Below are 22934 nucleotides of genomic sequence, written 5' to 3'. Positions count from 1 at the left end.
TCGTGTTTTGAGTTTTTTTGGATGCTATTATGCCATCAGGTTTTAAATTTCACTTTCTAATTGTTTTTTGGAAATATATAGAAATATAGTTGATCTTTATATATTGACCTTAGTTATTATATTCACTTATTCTGATGGTTTATTATAGGTTCTCTTGGGTTTTCTATGCACTTAATTATGTCATCAGCAAATAATGACAATTGTAAGTCTTCTTTTTAAATCATTATTTCTTTTTACTTCGTTTTCTATTTTCTTTTAGTCTTTATACCATTGATTTGTGTTGGTTTATTTATTTTGTTGAATAGAAATGGTGATGTATATTCTTGTCTTATTCCTGAATTCAAGGGGAAAGAATCCAGTATTTCATTAGTAAGATGACGTTGGCTGTAAAATTTTTGTTTTAAGAATGCTCCTTTTATTCTTAGTTTCTGAAAGATTTTATTGTGAGTAGGTATTGAATTTCATTAAATTCTTTTTCTTTATCTGTTGAGATGATTATATGGATTTTACTTTGATGATTTGGTGAATTACACTGATTAATTTTCAAAAGTTAAATCAACTTACATTCCTGTAATAAATTTCATTGGTTATAATGTGTTATCTTTTTAATAAGTCTGGATTTGATTTGCTAAAATTTTGTTTAACATTTTTGTGTCTGTGTTCGTGAGAGATGTTTTGACCTGTCATTTTCCTTATGTCCTTGTCAGGTTTTGGTAGTTTCATAAAGAATTGGGAACTGATCCCCTTCTTTTTGTTTTCTGGAACAAAAAATTGGTGTGAGGTATTATTTATTCTTAATGGTTTAGAAGAATTCTCTATTGAAGCTATCTGAGTCAGGAGATTACTTCAGGGAAGATTTTAAATGATGGATTCAGTTTCTCTAATAAATAGAGGATTGTTTCAGTTTTCTATTTCCTGTGTCAGTTTCTATAAGCTATGTTTTTCAAAGAAGTTGTCTATTTTACCTAAATTATTAAATACATTATCATAAAGTTTTTCTTAATATCTCATTTTCCTTTTACTGCCTATATTAATATCCCCTTATTTTCCTTTTACTGTCTATAGCATATGTACTGATGCCCCCCCTTTTAATTTTTCTAAAATTGGAATTTCTGTCTTTTCTTGATTATTTCTGCTAAGGTTTATTAATTATTAATATTCTCAAACAGCCAGCTTTTGGCTTAATTTTCTCTTAATGCTTTTTATTTCATTGAGTTTTGTTCTTGTTTACATTATTTCCTTCTTTGTACTACTTTGGGTTTGATTTGCCATCTTTAGCTACTGAAAATAAAGGATGATAGTGTTATTTTTCAACTTTCCTTCTTGTAAACACGCATTTTAAAGCTATAAATGGTCCTGTAAGCATAGCTTAAACTGCATCTCACAAATTTTGGTATTACATTTTCATTACCAATTAAAAATATTTTAAAATTTCCATTGTGATTTCTTCTTTTATGAATAATTTTGTTACTGATTTATTATTATTATTATTATTTTCTTTTTGGAGATGGAGTCTCGCTCTGTCGCCCAGGCTGAAGTGCAGTGGCATGGTCGGCTCACTGCCAGCTCCACCTCCCGGGTTCACACCATTGTCCTGCCTCAGCCTCCTGAGTAGCTGGGACTACAGGCGCCCGCCACCACGCCCGGCTAATTTTTTGTATTTTTAGTAGAGGCAGGGTTTCACCTTGTTAGCCAGGATGGTCTCGATCTCCTGACCTCGTGATCCACCCGCCTTGGCCTCCCAAAGTGCTGGGATTACAGGCATGAACCACCGAACCCTGCCTACTGATTTCTAATTTAATTCCACTGTGCCCGGCCTACTGATTTCTAATTTAATTCCACTGTGCTCAGAAAATATATTTTATATGATTTCAATCTTTTGATATTTATTGACTTGCTTTATGGCCCAGTATGTGATTCAGTTCAGTCAACATTCCTTGAGTACTTGAGAACAATGGTATTGAACAGTTATTGGATTCTGTAAATACAAATTAGGTCAAACAAATTGGTTACTAGTAATGTCAAAATTTTTTTATATTCATAGGGTTTTTTTCTTCCGTAAATTACTGAGAGAAGTATCTTAACATCTCCAACTGTTATTTTGGATTATTCTGTTTTTCCTTTTAGTTCTGTCAACTTTTACTTTATAAATTTTTGAAGCAGTGTTGTGAGATGTATACACATTTATGATTGTTAAACATTCCTGTTGAACTTTTATCATAATAAAGCATCTCTGTTTATCCCTAATAATTTAAGCCAGCTATTCAGTATTAACGTAGCAACATCATCATACTTTTAATTAGTATTTGCATGATATCTTTTTCCATTTTTTTCTTTTAATATATCTGTTCCCTTGACTTTAAAGTAGTTGTGTTGTACACAGAATATAGTTGTGTGTTTTGAAATCCAATCTAATGTATTTGTTATTTAATTGGAAAGATGGGTCCATTTACATTTAATGTAGAACATGATATAGTAGGATTTGTGTCTTACAAGGCAGGTTTTTTTTTCTATTTGTTCCTTTCTTTAATCAAGCATAATTTTTTCTATTTGATTTTACATATAATTTTACAGTATACGTCTTTAATATGTGTGCATGTATTTTTAAGTAGTTGCCCTAGAGATTAAAATATTCTTCATTAAAATATTAAAATATTAGTTTATCAGGTTGTAGTCTAAATTTATACTTTTAACACTTGTTGAAAAATGCAAGAACCTTATAACGGTTTAATTTCATTTACCTCGCTGTCTTTTTCTTTTTTTAGACAGAGTCTTGCTCTGTTGCCCAGGCTGGAGTGTAGTGGCATGATCTTAGCTCACTGCAACCTCTGTTTCCTGTGCTCAAGCAACTCTCCTGCCTCAGCCTCTCGAGTTAGCTGGGATTACAGGTGCCCGCCACCAAGCCTGCTAATTTTTGTATTTTTAGTACAGATTGGGTTTCATCATGTTGGCCAGGCTGGTCTCGATCTCCTGGCCTCAAGGGATTCCCCCGCCTCGGCCTTCCAAAGTGCTGGGATTACAGGCATGACCCACCTCACCCGGCCTAGCCAGGCTTTTGTGTGTCTTGTCCTATACTTTATTTTTCTACATTTGTTTAAAGCAGTAGAGTCATTATTACTGTTATTTTAAATGTTAATATATATTTATCCACATATACTTTTCCATTCCTCTTAACTAACTCCTCTAGTTCTATGCTTCCATGTGGGACCATTTTTTTTTAGCTTGATATATTTTGTTCTCTTATAACAAGTGTTTTCTTAACTTTTGTTCATCTAAACTTATTTTTATTTCATCTTCATGTTAGAAGGTATTTTTTTCTTAGTGTGGATTTCTGGGCTGGTTGGTTGATTTTCTTTTTTTTTTTTGTCTTAGCACTTTACAGATGTCATTTTGTCATCTTCATTTTCTATTATTTCTGATGAAAAATTAGTTGTTAGTTTTATTGCTGTTCCCTTCCAGGTGATATGTCTTATTTTCACTGACTGCTTTTAAGATTTTTTCTGACTTTAGTCTTTAATACTTTGATATATCTGGGTTCAATTCATTACTTCATTAAATCTCTGTTTTGCTGTTTCTAAACTAATGATTTCTTAATTTCAGTGATTATATTTTCCTTTTCTGGAATTGTCATTTGACTTTCTTACAGAAATATAGGGCTTTGCTGAAATTCTCTGTCCGTCCTGTGTTTGTTTATTTATTTATTTATTTTTTGAGACGGAGTCTCGCTCTGTGGCCCAGGCTGGAGTGCAGTGGCACGATCTCGGCTCACTGCAGCCTTCGCCTCCTGAGTTCTAGCAATTCTCCTGTCTCAGCCTCTCGAGTAGCTGGGACTACAGGTGCACGCCACCACGTCTGGCTAATTTTTTGTATTTTTAGTAGAGACAGGGTTTCACCGTGTTAGCCAGGATGGTCTCGATCTCCTGACCTCGTGATCCACCTGCCTCAGCCTCCCAAAGTGCTGGGATTACAGGCGTGGGCCACCGTGTCCGGCCTTATTTATTTCTTGAACATACCAATCACAGTTATTTTAAGTCTTTAGTAACTCCATAATCTGTTTTTTTTTTGTTTTTTTTTTTTTTTTTTGAGACAGAGTTTTGCTCTGTCTCCCAGGCTGGAGTGCAGTGATGCGATCTCAGCTCACTGCAGCCTCCACCTCCCAGGTGCAAGCGATTCTTGTTTCTCAACCTCCCAAGTAGCAGGGACTACAGGCACGTGCCACTGCGCCTGGCTGATTTTTTTTTTTTTTTTTTTTTTTGGTATTGTTAGTAGAGACAGAGTTTCACCATGTTGGCCAGGCAGGTCTTGAGCTTCTGGCTTCGAGTGATCTGTCTGCCTTGGCCTCCCAAAGTGCTAGGATTACAGGCGTGAGCCACCACATGTGGCCTGGAACTCCAAAATCTGAATGACTTAGGTGTCTTTTTAAATTTTCTGTTATTTCTCTTGGTTATCCATTCTTTTTTTAATTGAGATACAGTTTATATAAGATTTACTATTTTAACCATTTTAAAGTACAGAATTCAGTGGTTTTTAGTATATTCACAATTATGTAAGCATCATAACTATCTAATTTCAGAATGTTTTCACTACCCTAATAAAGTGAAAACTGTTGGCAGTCAATCTCAATTCTCCCCCTCTCCCCATCCCCTGGCAACAGCAAATCTACTTTCTGTCTCTCTGAATTTGCCTAGTCTGGACATTTCTTATAAATAGAATCATACAATTTATGTGGCCTTTTGTGTCCATCTTCTTTCACTTGGCATAATGTTTTCAAGGTTCATCCATGTTGTAGCATGTATAAGTATTTCTTCTTTGTGGCTGAATAATATTTCATTGTATTCATATGCCACGTTTTGTTTATCCATTCATCAGTAGGTGAACATTTGAGTTTTTTCCAGTTTTTAACTATTATGAATAATGCCACTGTGAACATTTGTGTAGAAATTTTGCGTGAATGTGTGTTTTCAATTCTTTTTAGTATGTACCAGGAATGGAGTTGCTAGATCATATGGTAACTGTTTAAGTTCTTGAGGAACTGTCAAACTCTTTTCCACAGTGGCTGTACCCTTTTACATTTCCACCAGCATATATGAGAGTTGCAGTTTCTATACATTCTTCACAACACTTGTTATTTTTCTGGACTTTTAATTTTTATGTTATTGCAGCTATCAGAATGGGTGTTGGTCATTTATTTTTGTTTTTTAGAAAGCCTTGCAATTTTTAAGAGTGTTAGACCTTGTGGTTGAACAATTATAGAAGCTCTAGTTTGTATTACTTTGCTCCAAAGAGAATTAAGTTTTCCTTTGGTGTGTGAAGTACTAGGAGGTTACCTTGAATCTATTAAAGGTTGGTTGTAATACTTTTTAGGGCTGATCTATTTCAATTTCGACCTTACTCTTAAGGAGTAACTGGCCCTTCTGTAGTCTCAACAGAGAGTTGGAGTTATTTATGAAGGCTCCTCTAACTTGGTGGGGCCTACACTCCAGTCTTTGTCTCCATAGCAGTGAGCAGCAGCTGGAATCTCTGCTGAGCTCTTTAGCCTCCTACCTGCTATTTTGACTAGTTTTCTTGAATGTTTCCCCTCTTGTGGTCCTTTCTCTCTGGAAATTTATTCTTTAGTTTCCAGCTCTTTGATAGTCAAAAATTCTGACTCTTTTTTTCCTTAGTCCAATTGGACTGCACTTTCTGCTTGAGCTGTATTTCCCTGTTACTCAGCAAACTCAAGGAAAAAGCCAAGATAATTGTGGAGCTGGTCTTATATGCTTCCGTTCTTTCAGGAGTTGTAGCCCCTTCTGTTCCTCTTTGTGTAAGTCACTCTTTAGTGGCTTCAAACAGTTTTTACTTTTTGTCTAGATTTTATGAGTTTTATTTGGCTGAGGGTTAGTTTGATACAAGTTATTCTAGCATGGTGGTAACAGTAATGATGTTTTATTAGTTGAATTACAAGAAAATGACCTCACTATTAAGAGTGAGAACATGAATTTTTAACAGAAAATTTGGACAAGAATAGAGGAAGGAGGATTTCTGTTTTCAGACAGAAGAGGGTTAAAGTAGCCAGGTTTGAAGGATGATAAATAAGGATGATTAAAAGTTAGATAATATGACTCAAATTAGTGTTTTTTGTTTGTTTGTTTGTTTGTTTTGGTGAAAACTGAACAAGGTTTTTAAGTGTTTAAAGAATACAAGTTGGAGAAATAATATGAGAATTTAAGAGAAAATAAGAGCATTCATCTGGATTTAGTTGTGAAGAAATTAAAATTCTGATTTTAAAATGTGTGCTATTAGAGTAGACTTGTTTATTTCTGTAAATGTTAGTGATTATTAACTGTTTGGAGGTTTGAGTATTTAAATGTGATGGCCAAATAACAATGTGTATCTATTAAGTGTGCCAAAGAGAATTGTGTTCACAAAATGGAAAGGTATACAGTACCTGGCCATTTTTAAATGTAGGAGGAAGAGAACAACTGATAATACAGGAATGGACATTACATTTAGAACATCAAAGTACAGAAAGAAGGCAGAAATAGATTCCTAAAGAATAATGCCTCCCTCTCCTCCTACAAGATTAAAAATGGGGGATTGGAGCGAAACTGACCGTTTGCTTTCTCCACCAAAATATCCCTAAGAAGGGACCCAGGTGTGGCAGACCACCTCATATCTGTTTTTCCTTTTGCCCTTTTGTGAACTCTGAAGGTTAGTCAGTGGTTTTCTTCAAAATTGCATTAGGAAATTTGCCAAGGGCATCCTTTTGAGGCAGCTGTCTCTGTACCCTTGGAGGCCATCAGTAATGTTTCCAATCTATAGCAGTAGTCAGCACAAAAATGTTGAACTGTTGTCTTCATGTTTTAAAACATTCCTCTGCTGTCACTATCCTCCACCCTGAAATAGTGTAAAATATGGCACGTTTTGGGACTTAGAGTCCTTTCATCATTTTTTGTTACTGTACATTTTTAGGTAAAATCCATCATTAATAATAAGTATATCCAATACATCAATAATGAAAGGACATTTAATTTTTTTCACATAATTTAGATAATAATAGACACATTAGAAATGCTTAATATATAAATAAATGAGAATTTTTTGTATAGAATGTTAACATTTTAATTTTCACTACTGAGATTTTATAAAGTAAATATGCTTTAAAGTTTTGGGGGTTATTAACTATGTTCATGATGAAAATGCATTAGAAGAATTCGAAATGCATTTGTGTTTTTGTTCTTACTGAAATTTAGTAACATAAGCAACTCTTTTACCCTATGCATCTTTCATATATTAGTCTGTTTCTCTTGTTTTACTAAACTGTCTTCTTTCAGCCACCCACACAGAATATGCCTATGGGTCCTGGAGGGATGAATCAGAGCGGCCCTCCCCCACCTCCACGCTCTCACAACATGCCTTCAGATGGAATGGTAGGTGGGGGTCCTCCTGCACCGCACATGCAGAACCAGATGAACGGCCAGATGCCTGGTAAGTTTTTCTCCTCTAAGACATTAACACCAGAGTTGCTTAGCAACTGAAACGACATGGGGGCTCAAGGGATACTAGATTGTTGATGACAAAACTGCTTTGAATGCCCCCGAGTACAAGCTCTCTTAGAGTTTGTTAGCTACAGAGCTACGTGACCTGTATTCAGTGTTTATCAGGCTGCCCTTGGGCTTTGATGTAGCTGACACACACCATTCCTCTGATGAACAGAACTGGCTAAATTTAGTCTGTCTGAAACTGCAATACAGTTGGCTTTAGAAGCTTTTTGGAAAAAAAGCCGTTGCACCATGGCTTAAGAATTAAAGTCTGTTTAAAAAAGATATTATAACATTTCCCTGAGTTTTTATTTACTTAAATATTGATTGATCTCAGAAACAGTATCACTGGGAAAAACACATGGGGAAAGAAACAAAACAGTCTCTGAAGTGCTGGTGTATTTAGTATTTCCTTATTGATATTGAAGCTGAATCTAAATTTTTTTAATACATAGGTTTATAGCATAACATAAATATTGGAATTGATTTTAAAGCAAAAATTAAAGGCTGAAAAATAATGTAAACTTCCTTACGTTATTTATACACTGAACCATTCTCTTTTCTATTTGTCAATTTTAAGTGTAGGGTCACTAGGTTGATATGTTTTAAGACATTGGATGCTGATTTAGTTAACCTTTGGCTGGTTTGAAATTTTAATCAGAAAAGTATCTTTACACTATTTTGTTTTTGTAACAGTAGCATCAACCCATGGCCGTAATTTTTGGTAGAATATTATCTACATTAGGTATCAGAATATTTTTACTTTCTAAGACAAAAGTTATTTTCATTGATAAAGAAGACATTATACAACTAGCAGTATTGGAAATAAAATAACAGAACAATTATTAAAATTAGTAATTAGCATCTTTAGGATACTGTTTTCTGTATCCGATTGTGTTGATTGATAGCATTGGTGTCCAAGGATGATGGGTGCAGTAAGGAAACAAAAGAGAGCACAGAGCAAAAGAGGTAAGGTAGCCTGGCTTATAGAAGATTGAGGTGTGACTGATCATATAGGAGGGCAGTGGTGTTTCAGTGGCTGTCTCCTATTTCTTGCTAAGGCTTGCAACATATATGGCACACATCCAGTATGGAGGTAGGAATAAAGACATCACTGCTTTTCAGTTTGTAGTCATATTGTAGTCAAGAGAAAGCTTGCCAAGTCCACATTTAGTTCACCAGGACACACTGTTTTTAGAACTGGGAAGGTAGTGATAGTGCAGGTTAGCTAGTTAGGAGTTTTGTGACTTTTTATGATGGTACTTTGAATTAGGATTTTGACTTAAATTCTCTATGTAACATTGAAGCCTAAGGCCAAAGAAGCATTTGAGCAGCAGTACAGTTATGGTTAACATGACATTTTGGTTTTGTGTAAGGCCTTCTGAAGTATATTCTTTTATAAGCTAGTTATTATCAACCACTTATGACCTGGGTTGTTCAGAATACTGTAGAGCTTCCGAAACAATAGTTAAGAATTTCTCCAGGCCAGGCATGGTGGCTCACGCCTGTAATCCCAGCACTTTGGGAGGCCAAGGCGGGTGGATCACGAGGTCAAGAGATCGAGACCATCCTGGCCAACACGATGAAATCCCGTCTCTACTAAAAATACAAAAAATTAGCTGGACGTGGTATTGCACGTCTGTAATCCCAGCTACTCAGGAGGCTGAGGCAGGAGAATCACTTGAACCCAGGAGGCGGAGGTTGCAGTGAGCCGAAATCACGCCAGTGCACCCCAGCCTGGCGACAGAGTGAGACTCCATCAAAAAAAAAAAAAAAAACAAAAAAACCAGAAAGAATTTCTCCTAACAATAGTTACGGAGTTACAGTTAAGCGTAGGAGAAATTGGAAGGCCAGTAACTTATACTTTCTTTATTTGTTCCTTATAGCATTTAGCCAACCTTTTTATGCACACAAATTTGCATCTTGGCTCTTGTTTCCTATTTCAGTTTGGTTTTTAATGTATATTTCATTATGTAGACTCAGTTTTAGAGCTACTTATGTTCTCATTGATCTGGGTCAAATCACTACTCAGTCTCAGGTTCCCTTTTTTAAAAATTATTATTTTTTTCTTTTTGAGACAGAGTTTTGCTCTTGTCGCCTAGGTTGGGGTGCAGTGGCACAGTCTCGGCTCACTGCAACCTCTGCCTCCAGGGTTCAAGCGATTCTCCTGCCTCATCCTCCCGAGTAGCTGGGATTACAGACGCACAACACCACACCTGGCTAATTTTCGTATTTTTAATAGAGATGGGGTTTCACCATGTTGGCCAGGCTGGTCTCAAATTCCTGACATCAGGTGATCCACCCGCTTCGGCCTCCCAAAGTGCTGGGATTGCAGGCATGAGCCACCAAGTCCAGCCTAAAAAATTAATCGATTTTTTAAAAACTAGGTAATACATGCCTGTGGGACCAAAATCAAAGGATACCAAAGGATGCCTAGCCGCCACCTCTCCAGACAGTTCTAGAGAGGCATTGGTTTCTAGTTGTCCTTCAAGAGATATTCTCTCGCCGGGCATGGTGGCTCAAGCCTGTAATCCCAGCACTTTGGGAGGCTGAGGTGGGTGGATCAGTTGAGGTCAGGAGTTCAAGACCAGCCTGACCAGCGAGGTTAAACCTCATCTCTACTAAAAATACAAAATTAGCTGGCGTGGTGGCACACACTTGTAATCCCAGCTACTTGGGAAGCTGAGACAGGAGAATCGCTTGAACCCGGGAAGTGGAGGTTGCAGTAAACCAAGATTGCACCATTGCACTCCAGCCTGGGCAACAAGAATGAGACTCCGTCTCAAAAAAAAAAAAAAGAGAGAGATTTTCTCTATATAAAATAATGCATGTATATTTCCTTTATTTTTATTCTTTTTTTTTTTTAAAGTACAAATGATAGCACTCATTAAATACTATTATGTATCTTTTCTTTCTCAAAGATATATCTTGGAGACCATTATTTTATTCCATATGTAAATAGATGCCTTATTCTTTTTGGTCTCTATCATGTTCTTTTTTACAAGTTTATTTATTCGAACATTTAGGATGGAAACATAGGCTTCTAGTCTTTTGTTATTATGAATTATACTGTCATGAATTTGCCTGTAAAAATATATATACACATATACATGTGTTCTGTGTGTCAATACACATGCACACAAAAATTTGTATATCTCTAGCATAAATTCCTGGAACTGAAATTGCTGGGTTAAAGGTATACATATTTTAAAATTTGACAGTTAGTGCCAAATTGCTTTGTGTAAAAATAGTAATGTAGAGATGATTTAAAGTATATGAGAGGATGTACATAGGTTATGTGGAAATACTGTGTCATATTATGTCAGGGACACGAGCATTTACGGATTTTGAAATCTGTGGGTGGTTCTGGAACCAATCTCCCACAGATATTGAGGGACAACTACTTTATTTGAATTGTTGTTTGTCATCACAAATTTCCTCAAGCTTGATCCCACCGTTGATTCCACAAGGTTGATTCCCCATGAAATATAAGTAAGATTTCTGTTCCTTCAACAATGGATGAAAGTGCTTCTTTCTTCACAATATAGTTAGATCGAACTTTTGATTTTTGAGAATCTGAGAGGTGAAAGTTCGGTCTCATAGTTTTAATTTGCCTTCCTATTTTAAGTGAAGCAATCAATCTTTTAATGTTGATGAACCTTTTTGTAGTTTTTGTGTGAACTAGTCATTCCCTCATTATGTCCTTTGCCCATTCTTTTACTGGTGGTGGTCTTTTACTTACTTCATATGTTAAGTAATTAATTTGGTCTGGGTCTGTGATCTATCTTATAAATGATATTTTCTTATTTACCTTTTTATTATTTAATTTTGAGTTTTTTATGTCGTGCAAATTTTTAAATTTTGTATAGTCTAATTTATCAATGTTTTATGGCTCAGGGTTTTCTGGCATACTTAAGAAGGTCCTTCCATTATTATTTTTAAAATTCTCCTTTTTGAAATTCTTTTATGGTTTCTTCTTTTTAAATGTTTAAGTTTTCTATTCATCTAGAATTAGTTAGTGGAACAAATGAGATAGTGATCCAACTTGTTTTTTCCAGATGGCTCCCCAGTTGTCACAATACCATTTACTGAATTAGTTTTCTATTGCTCACTAATACTTAATATTACTGTGATTATTTACTCAGCTATGTATTTGGGTCTACTTTTAGACTCTGTTCTGTTCAATCGATCTGTTAGTCTATTCATTTATGTTCATAGTTAATTACTCCAACCTTATGATATGTTTTGCTCTCTTATAAAGAAGCTAGTCCTCCCTTCTTTTTCAGAGTGCTCCTGACTTCAAAAGCATCAATTTCTTAATCCAAAATGGGAATAACTACTTCACAGTATTTGCTGTCTTTTCCTATAAACCATTTACTTTGCTATCAATTAATTATTGTTTGGTATTACTATAATAATCCAAAAAAAATTATTTCCAGGTACTTTTGTATGGACCGTCTGTTTAACTTTCATATTTTGCTTCTGATCATTTTTCTTCAAAGGGCCTAACCATATGCCTATGCAGGGACCTGGACCCAATCAACTCAATATGACAAACAGTTCCATGAATATGCCTTCAAGTAGCCATGGATCCATGGGAGGTTACAACCATTCTGTGCCGTCATCACAGAGCATGCCAGTACAGAATCAGATGACAATGAGTCAGGGACAACCAATGGGAAACTATGGTCCCAGACCAAATATGAACATGCAGCCAAACCAAGGTAACTAAGCTTCATGTCCTTCTTGACTAGAGTGCTCTGTTAGCCTTTGAAAAGTAAAATGATTGTTGTCAGGTTCTTAGCTGGTTCATAAAAATAAAAGTTTAAAGTGAGTGACAGTCATGCCCATAAAAAGGAGATGTTGAGTTTGAAGCTAGTTTAAATCTCTCTGCTCAATGTAGCTTTTTAAGCTTATTTATTTTTATGTCTTTTGGACAGTTTGTTTGAGGTTCTGTATTGTTGAGAATTGTTTTTTAAAGCCAGTCAATGAAGAACCAAACATTTGGTTTAGCTAGAAAGTTGAGAAAATAAACACCTGCTCCTTCATTTTACTTATTAAGGATGTATTAATTTATATGAATTCCCCTTGATTTATATGGATGTTTTCTGATGCTGTGTTTCAGCATTAAAAGGTAATTCTAAAATAATTTGCCATTAGAATGTTCAGTGGAGATGCTGCTGTACTCGTCTTAGAGTGGTGTAAGTCCATTAAAGTTTATTACCAATCTCAGAATGAAATTGTACCATGTTTCTCTTTTAAGTATTCTGTGAATAATAACTAAAAGCCAGTAAGTGGCGCTCTGTTCTGCTAATTGTCTGTTAAAACATTTGGCATATTTCCAGGTTAATGCTATTTCAGTTACAAAATGTAATGAAGTTAAGACTGTAAGATAGAATTAAATGTATTTGGACTACAATTTTCTAGATTTTGATTTATAAAAAAAACAGAGCACTAAAATGTACCCAGATAAAAGAAGTTAGTGTTAATCTGTTGATAATTCCTTATGATGAAGTAATATAATTTTAAAATAATACAGATTTTTAATGATTTTCATGAGATATACTGAAAGCAAAAGGAGATAATAGAAAAAATTGCCAATCATTGTAGCTTCACAAAACTGGCACTTGCTACATTTTTTTCCCCCAAAGTTACTTAATGCTTACGGTAGAATTATTTTTTTTGTTTTTATTAGGTCAATTAAAAGTCCAAACAACAGCAAGATCCAGTCAGTGCTAGATCAGAAGGGAGTTCATGTGTTTCTCTATACAGTTTGGTTACCAGGAGAGAGAACAGGAAAATTGATGATTCTGACAGCAACTCCATTAATGATGGCACACTTCTTAGAAACCTATAGTTAAGAAAAGGTATGGTGTGCACAAAAAATGGATGTTGCTGCAGCATGGTTTGATATGACATAATAAGATTCGAAGAAAAAATAATGCATATAGCAATGTGCATATTGACTTTTTGGAGAAAAGTATTGAGGTGTTTTTAGAAATTTTTTGTTCTTAGGGACCAACTTTTATTTTTAAAAATGTCGTATTTTGTAAGTATGCGTAGGTCTTCCTTTTACTATAGTACAGTAGTTATATCACTTTTTGCCTTGTTCTCATAGTTATAAATTTCTTCTTTTTTATTTTTATTTTTTGTATTTTGTTAAAAGAATAGAAACAACATCTTGGTATGTTGCCCAGGCTGGTCTTGAACGCCTGGGCTTAAGTGATCACCTGCCTTGGCCTCCCAAAGTCCTGGGATTACAGGCATGAGCCACTGCACCTGGTCAGTTTATGAACTTCTTCATAGAAAATAGGCTGTACAGAAATGACCAGGTAGAGATCTGAAGAGATTAAAGGCAATTTTCAAAAAAGAAAATATGGTTAAAATCATTGAGGAAATTTTTATTTGTTTATTTATTTTTTATTTTTTTTGAGATGGCATCTGGCTCTGTTGCCCAGGCTGGAGTGCAGTGGCACAATCTCTGCTCACTGCAAGCTCCGCCTCCCGGGTTCACACCATTCTCCTGCCTCAGCCTCCCAAGCAGCTGGGAGTACAGGCGCCCACCACTACGCCTGGCTAATTTTTTTTTTTGTATTTTTAGTAGAGACGGGGTTTCACCAGAAATCTTTATTGTTTTAAAAATCTCTTCAGGACAAATAAAAAACTTCATTTAAATTTTGATATTTCAGAATCAAAAGAACACAAAATTACAGTTACCAAAAAAGAAAGTTATACAGTGTTCTGGCAGCCTAGTTTTTTAATCATATGAGTTTCTTATAAAAGCATTTTAATTATATGTTACCTTTTAATAAAGAAGTTCATGGTGAGTTTTATTAATGAATTTTTTTACTAGATGCTAGAGGATGATTGAAGAGTTTTATTAATGAAGTTTTAATATTCATTTCATTATAAAACATTTTCTTAGTTTTTATAAAAATAAGCTGCATATTTTACATTAAAAGTTTTCCTGTTTATTATTATTTATTTTTATTTGTTTTAATTCAGCAACTAAGCTAGTATTGCAAAATGTTTTTCTCTGTGTTCTCTTAGAGGGTCTATTGCTTCCAGGTGAGCACTTTAGCACAAATTTTTTTTTTTTTTGAGATGGAGTCTCACTTTTTGTCGCCCAGGCTGGAGTGCAGAAGTGCAGTCTCGGCTCACTGCTGCTTCCGCCTCCTGGGTTCAAGCAATTCTCCTGCCTCAGCCTTCCTAGGGGCTGGGATGACAGGTGCCTGCCACCATGCCCAGCTAAGTTTTGTATTTTAGTAGAGACATGTTGGCCAGGTTGGTCTTGAACTCCTGACCTCAAGCCATCCATCCACCTCAGCCTCCCAAAGTGTTGGGATTACAGGTGCAAGCCACTGCGCTGGGCCCAATTTTTATGTTAATTTGTTTCTTAAACTGCTGGCAAAATGTTGCTTAAGTATAATAGTCAATCCAACATATATTTTCACGTGTTATTGTCACTGTTACCCAGATAAAGTTTATTTTTTTTGTCATTTTGAACCTTAAGAGAAAGACCTGGCTGGGCGTTGGTGCCCTTGCTTGTAACCTCAACACTTTGGGAGGCTGAAATGGGAGGATCACTTGACCCCAGGAGCTGAAGACAAGCCTGGGCAAGATGGCGAGACTTGCATTTTTTACAAAAAGAGATGTAAAAATTAGCTGGGCGTGGTAGCTTGTGCTTGCAGTCCCAGCTACTTGGAGGTGGAGGCAGGAGGTTCACTTGAGCACAGGACTTCGAGGCTGTAGTGAGTTTGCTGGTGTCACTGCACTCCAGCTTGGGTGACAGAGCAAGACCGTCTCTAAAAAAACAAAAAGAGTAACTCCAGTTTTCAGAGTAAACCACCATCTTCCTACATAAACTTATTTGCATATAGAGCATAAACTTCACTAGAATTCAACAAGCTCTATAAAAGCAGGAAGTGTGTTCTCTGCTGTATCCCAAGTGCCTAGAAAAATGTCTGAGGATGGACACACAAAATCTTATTTATTTCTTTCATTTCTTCAGTAAAAATCAAGTGTTATATGATCACCTGTCTGAAAAATGTTTATTTAATAAAGCAACAAGTACATTCAGTGTATGAAAAGGCAAATTGTGTAGTAGGGATTTCTGAAGATGTTATATTGGACAGATATCTGTGTATTTTTCATTATCAGGCATTAGTAATTATAGCTTTCCACATTTAACAGAATTTTACTAATTATATATTCAAATGTAAAGAATTTTACAAATTGCAGTGCTTGTGTTAAAGAATATGTTTTGTAAGTTCCATGTGTGTAATTCTTTAGATTTGGATATGTCTTGGCCCCCTGTAGCTTACTGTATGCGGGACCTTTGACTAAATTACTTAATTTCTCTAAGTAAGATTAAGTGAAATGATGCATGTAAAAATCCTGACTTGGTAATCATTTGCGTAATTTTTATAAAATCAGTTGGCCAATCATCAAGCTTTTTTAAAAAGGTGAACACAAAAACATTTGAGATTGGTTTATCAGCGACTGTCTTATTTTAGCCACAGCATCTAATTTATTTCTGGGTGTTTTAATAGTATTAAGAAAGTGTTGATTCACGTGGCTAAGTTGCAAATGACAATATCTTCAAAACACTGTGCTTTCTGTCAGTGTACTGTTTGGTTAGACTGACCCAGAGGCTTGACATGAAAGTAGAAGGAGATTTTTCTTTCAGTACCTAAACTGTTCACATTCGTTATATAAGTATGAAGGGCAAAGAGCATGTATTGCCACAGCTGAGATTGTTTTCTCTTATTATTATCTTATTATCTCTTACTATTACACAATGGATTATTAAGAGATAGACCAAAAGGAGGTGCTTGAGATAGGCCTAGCATTTACTTTTACATGTGTATTTTTACATGGTAGTTTATTTCCTTGTACCTCCGCTATTCGTATATATAGATCTTTCTCATTTTTTAAATGGCAACATTCTTTGTATGGATGTATTATAATACAACAAAGCCATTTTCACTTTTGATAGATGTTTCCAGTCTTTTACAAATACTTCTGGAAAAAATGTCTTTGTAGCTATGTCTTTGATTACTTGTACAAGATTTTTGTAGGATAAATTCTAGAAGTAGAATTATTAAAATATATGAATACTTGAAATACTTGAGAGACATTGCCAAATTGTTTTCAATAAAGGTTGCATGAGGCCACATTCACATTCCTACAGCATATAAAAGTGCTTACTTTACTACATACCCAGTGACAATCTTCCTATTTGCTAAATATGTAGGGGAAAACTGTAAACTTAATTTCTTCAATTATTAGTCAGGTTGCATAACTTCGTATGTTTATTTGCTGTTTGCATGTTTTCTATGAATTCCCTGTTCATGTCATATATTCTGTGGTTTCTCTGTTATTGAATGAGTTGTTTATAGGTTAAGTCTGTTTGCCTTATGTGAATTTCACATGTAAAAACATTTTGTTAGTTTTAAGAGGTAGGAATTTAACTTTTATTTGTTGTTGTTTTTTGAGACGGAGTCTCGCTCTGTCGCCCAGGCTGGAGTGCAGTGGCATGATCTCGGTTCACTGCAAGCTCTGCCTCCTGGGTTCATGCCATTCTCCTGCCTCAGTGTCCCAGGTAGCTGGGACTACAGGTGCCCGCCACCATGCCCGGCTAATTTTTTTTGTATTTTTGGTAGAGACGGGGTTTCACCGTGTTAGCCAGGATGATCTCAATCTCCTGACCTTGTGATCTGCCCGCCTTGGCCTCCCAAAGTGCTGGGATTACAGGCATGAGCCACCGCGCCCGGCTGGAATTTAACTTTTTAAAATAGTTTGTTTTAGTGATAGGATTCTGAAATGGTAATATTCATGAAAAAATGTGATTATTTCCCAATTATATCAGAACTTGACCCAGCATTTGCTAAGTTATGGTATTAATAGATTTACTAATTACTAGTAAAATACTTTGGAAGGTTCAGCATGCTTATCAGACTGTTAAAAGGCCTGAGAAGATTTTTATTAAAGAAACTGATTTGATTTCAGTTAATATGAGTATATTACCATGGAGCTTTTCTTCTTCTTCTTTTTTTTTTTTTTTGGCATATTACTTACCAAAGGTAACAGCTAATATTCAGTAAGTACCTGTTAGTGCCGGGCGTTAACAGAAACAAAACTATCAAAATGCTTTGCATGTCTTCTTTAATTCTCACATCCTTGAGGTAGTAGGTAACGTGCTATTACTATCATTCTGTGCATGAGGAAACAGACATCCTATGGAAATACAGGCAGGCCTTGCTGTATGCGATTCTGATATACATGAATATCAGTTACTGCAGTTAAGCTAAATAACACCTGTTCCCCCAGCACCACCATTTGAATTTCAGTTACCATAGCACATTAAGAGTAATTGTATAAAGTATGAACTCTTAGCTGCTCTTTCTTCAGTCTACAAATCACTACATAAATAACAGATGCCTGTCATGATAAGTGATGGATGTTACTTTTAGATTTTGTCAGTGATTGGTCACTGTGCATCTGTCAGTTCATGCACATACAGCAAAGCTTGTTGTTGTGTTGCTTCCTTGGCTCCCAGCAGTAAACCTATATGAGATTTTACAAACCTGGATAATCGAAAGAGGGACTTGGCCAACATAGATAAAAGTGCAACAAAGAGATGAGAAATGATAATGCTAGAAATGAAACCCAAATTCAGTGTAAATGGAGTACTGAAGAAATTGCTGACTGTGGAAATGTTGACATTGCTGCCATTTCAGAGAATCTGGATATGCACTGCAGGTGCTTAAAGAAGGAGAACTCATTGATACAAATGAGAGAAGTAGTTGTGATGAAAAGGATGAAAATGTCCCAGAGGAAGCAAGACTGGCAAAATATTTCACATTAAAGAAATTCTTGGAAATATTTCACAACTTTGAAACTGTAAAGGATAAAATGTTGGATGCCAATCCAAACTTAGAAAGGAGTGTGACAATTTGCTAAGCCGTGGAAAAGAGACTTACTCTAAATCGTCATATATACCATTAGGAGAAGGGAACTACTTTTCAAATTATTCTTGACAGGATTTTTACAAAGAAGTGAAACACTTTAATTCTCAGTGTTTCTTTTTTTTTTCTTTTTTTTTCCACTTTTTTTTTTTTTTTTTTTGAGACAGAGTCTTCCTCTGTCACCCAGGCTGGAGTGCAGTGGTGCAATCTTGGCTCATTGCAACCTCCACTTCCCAGGTTCAAGTGTTTCGATTCTCCTGCCTCAGCTTCCCGAGTAGCTGGGATTACAGGCACATGCTACCATGTCCAGCACATTTTTGTATTTTTAGTAGAGATGGGGTTTCACTTTATTGGCCAGGCTGGTCTTGAACTCCTGACCTCAAGTGATCCACCCACCTAGGCCTCCCAAAGTACTGGGGGTACATACAGGCGTGAGCCACTGCACCTGGCCAATTCTCAATGTTTCTAATGTTTAAAATTACAGTGAATTAAATATTTTCTCATTTCCCTATGTATTTTTAACTGACAGTAATAGAGTTTTCAGTGTTTTGACCAAAATTTTAAAGGCCATGGAATAATGATGATTTTTTTCCCTACTGATTATTAAGATCGTTTTGCATGATTTCTGCTTGCATGGTCATTGATATGGTCTGATCCTACTATGCAAAGTGAAGACTATAAGGTTTTATAGACACTTTGGGAAATGCTAGTAAGTTCCTAACAATATGAATGTTATAAGGTTAAAAGCTCCTCATTTATCTTAAGGATTCAGATACAAATATGTCAGATGATATGTGTTATGAAGAGAAATATGCAAAGTAAAAGGAAAAAGAAAAATAAGGATGTATGCCATTTTAGGGTGGTGAGCAGATACCTAGAAAAAGAATGTGGCACAGGCAGATGGAACAGCAAGTATGCACTGGAGCGTACTTGGTGTGTTTGAAGTATAGCAAGGAGACCCGTCGAACTGGAGCGGAGTGAGTGAAAGTGGGAAGTCATAAGAAATAAGGTCCAAGAGATAGTTGAAGGCTAGGCCTTGAAAGTCTTTTAGTCCATAAGGATTTTAGATTTTATTCTGTGGAAGGAGATATACTGCTGGAAAGTTTTGAGCACTGGAATAACATGATCTGAATATATGGTTTTCAAAAAATGCCTTTGGGCAGCTATATAGAAAATGGGCTGTAATTGGGCAAGGGTGAAATAGGGAGACCTGTTAAAAGGCTCTTGTTGTATTTAAGAGATGATCGTGGCTTTAAATAGTATGATAGCTATGGAGGTAATCAGAAGTAGTCAGTTTTGGGATATTTACCATGTATTTTGAAGGTAGAGCGGATTTGCTGACAGATCAAATGTGGAAGACAAGTGCAAAGTTTGTGTTGTCCTCTCCTTGAACAGTTGGTATGTGTTGTGTTCCTCTCACAGATGTGTGATAATACACACAGGGTATATTGCTGACCAGGGGAGTTTCCCTTAGCCTTAGTGTTCAGAGTTTTTATTGGGACTGTATTATGTAGATTTGGTTAATCGCTTGTCCATGTGGTTGATCTCAGTCTCCAGTCTCGATCCTTTACCCCCCTGCTTGGCCCAAAACCCCCATCCAGGATGAAAGGAGCTACAGGAAATCCCAATTAAGTAAATTTACTAAATTTTTCTGATTTTTTTCTGATTTTAGTAATCAGTAAATATTTCTGATTATTAAAATAACTAATGTTAAATTTGAAAAATCTTGGCCAGGTGTGGTGGCTCATGCTTGTAATCCCAGCACTTTGGGATGCCGAGGTGGGTGGATCACCTGAGGTCAGGAGTTTGAGACCAACAACATAGTGAAACCCTGTCTCTACTAAAAATACAAAAATTAGCCGGATGTGGTGGTGTGCACCTGTAGTCTCAGCTTCTCAGGAGGCTGAGGCAGGAGAATCGCTTGAACCTGGGAGGCGGAGGTTGCAGTCAGCCGAGATTGTACCATGCACTCCAGCCTGGGTGACAGAGCAAGACTCCGTCTCAAAAAAAAAAAAAAAAAAAAAAAATCTGAAAAGCATACAACATAAAATAAAAAACACATCTTACTTCACTATATTTTAAATTATTAGGCAAATTCACTTAAGTATAGTAGCCTATACTTAGAATCCTTTAAGCAGTACTACTTATAATTACATAATTTTAAAAAATATGTGTTTAATTATTTTTCTTTAGACTCTGAGTTCTATGAAGTGAAGAACTGTGTCTTATTCTGTTCACTGCTTTATCCTATTTGTTGACTGATTAGCTAGATAGGTATCCTCTTGCTATAAGTGTCCCCTGAGGGACAAAATTGCCCACAGTTGAGAATAACCAGCTTGAAGAAATGGTTAGTATGAATAACTGTGTGTAAAGATGGTCTGTGTCACTAAAGAAACAAATGACAATAACAAAATTGTTATTGATATTATTTTTAATACCTTTTAAAACTTTTATGAGATTTTTTTCTAAAGTTCTAATGTTATGAAAGATTTTGTATCTTTTAATGAGCTGTTGTTCTCTTTACTTGCTAGAATCATGTTTCCATTTTTTCATTGGTTGCTGGGAAACTCAGCTAAATTTGTGCTTGGCTGCAGTGACCTTACTGAACGGGGCTAGTCATCCTACATTTTCTTACTTGCTATTGTTCTTTTATCCTTGATATTGTATCTAAACATCTTATTAACTACTAAAAATTCTTGATGTGGACAGGTGTATAATTTAGGTAATTAAAGAATCCTGTTCTTTTTAAGCAGCTATTTAAGCAGATAGTAAGTTAGCTAATTGAGTTTTTTGGAATACAGGGATTCTTGCAAATAAATTATTAGAAATAACTCCAAATAAGAGCTATAATTGGGTTAGTTTGAGATTAAATGGTTAAGGAACAAATAGTAAAATGTAAGCAGTAAATGATGAAATATGAATGTGAAAATAGGCCTGAGGAGGGTATTATCTATGGAGTTTCATGGTCTTAAGATAGGTGGGGTGAAGAAATTTCTTATAAGATTTTTATATTACAGTGATAGAGATATATTATACAGAACTGTTTTCATGGGAGATAGTGGCATGGGAAAAGTATGATTTGAATTTGGAGAGGAAGTACACATAGTGATTAAGAGCACGGGCTTTGGACCATTTAGTAGCTATGCAACTTCAGAGCCTTTCGTAGCAGTACAGCTTTGGGTAAGATCCTTAATGTTTGTGAGCCTTAAATGTTGTCTGTGAAGAAGTCGATAATAATACTACCCGTTTCATAGGGCTTTGGGGAAGATAAATAATACAGGTAAAGCTATTAGCTTAGTGCCTGGCTAATAATAAGTGTTCATTAAATGTTAGCTGTCATTTTAAACAATATTATTTAAAATAATTTGTAGATTAATGATACAATTTTTATAAAATTTTAGTGTATTGGTTTGCATCTGAAGATGTGAAATACATGTGTATATGTATGAATGTTCTATATATATAGAATATTTGTAAAATTACATTATTCAGAATTGACAGATTAAAACAATGTTTTCTTTATAGTTAAGTATTAAAAAAACTTTTTTTTCAGTCTACCTAATTGTATGTCACTATAGACAGTGACAGTACTCATCACATCTCTATATTACCATGGCTCCTAGCCTGGGGTGTTGTACCTAATAAGTACTCAATAAATTTGATCCTTGACTTACTCTTCAAAAAAAAATTCTTTTTTTTTTTTTTTTTTTTGACCACTGACTTAAGATAAAATTAAGTATTAACCATCTCATTGGAGAAAAGAATGCCAATAATATAAAATATGGTAATTTGGGAGGTTTTCACATGTGTTTAAAATAAAGGATGTTATTTTCATAGAATATCTATTAGAATATAAAACTCAAAATTGGAAGAAATAATGTGCTAATGATAAGTGTTTGTTATATGCCCTTGCAAAACACTTGCAAAAATATATTCTAGGTAATTAAGACATAAGTAGGGTCTTTGCATATGTATTATCACGCTTTGTAGTGCCTCTTAACATCAAAATGGTTTATGTAAAAGATGAAGAATAACCTTTAAGTCTGTAGTAATGTATGATACCATTGTTTGCAGAAAATGGTTGTAGAAGATGCATTTTATAATGCTATTTCACTCTGCAGTACAAATTTTTAGAACATATTTTGGGGTAACCTTTTGAGTTTACTTCTCTTAGTTTCATTAGTATCTCAAGAGATAATATACATTGCCAGTGTAGCATAATTTCATTATCCTAAGAAGGAAAATAATATACTTCCTAAACAATCAGAATGGAAGTCATAGTCATAATTTTTTTTTTCTTTAATGGATAAGGCTTCGAGGAAAATTATGAAATGTATTGTGCTTTAGTAGTGTTAGCTGACTGCATTCTCTGTGTGGTTTAGGCTTGATCATGAATGATGTTGGGATCCTCTGAGGGAGAGAAGTGACAGTAAAAGAAGGGTAG

General features: G+C 35.3%; 1 protein-coding gene across 11 annotated transcripts in view; it reads left to right on the top strand.

Annotated features, from left to right (window-relative positions):
* The window catches only part of SS18 (SS18 subunit of BAF chromatin remodeling complex), a 117769-nt gene that overhangs the window by 68764 nt on the left and 26071 nt on the right, over positions 1–22934 (top strand). For all 11 annotated transcript variants that reach the window (XM_063699133.1, XM_063699135.1, XM_055368353.1 and 8 more), the window contains 2 exons: positions 7314–7467; positions 12023–12244. In XM_063699133.1, the coding sequence (XP_063555203.1) occupies positions 7314–7467; positions 12023–12244 (376 nt within the window). The remainder of the gene's footprint in view (positions 1–7313; positions 7468–12022; positions 12245–22934) is intronic.

Source organism: Gorilla gorilla, chromosome 17 (assembly GCF_029281585.2).
Source record: "Gorilla gorilla gorilla isolate KB3781 chromosome 17, NHGRI_mGorGor1-v2.1_pri, whole genome shotgun sequence".
Lineage (NCBI taxonomy): Eukaryota > Metazoa > Chordata > Mammalia > Primates > Hominidae > Gorilla > Gorilla gorilla.
This window is presented reverse-complemented; position numbering and strand designations above follow the sequence as displayed.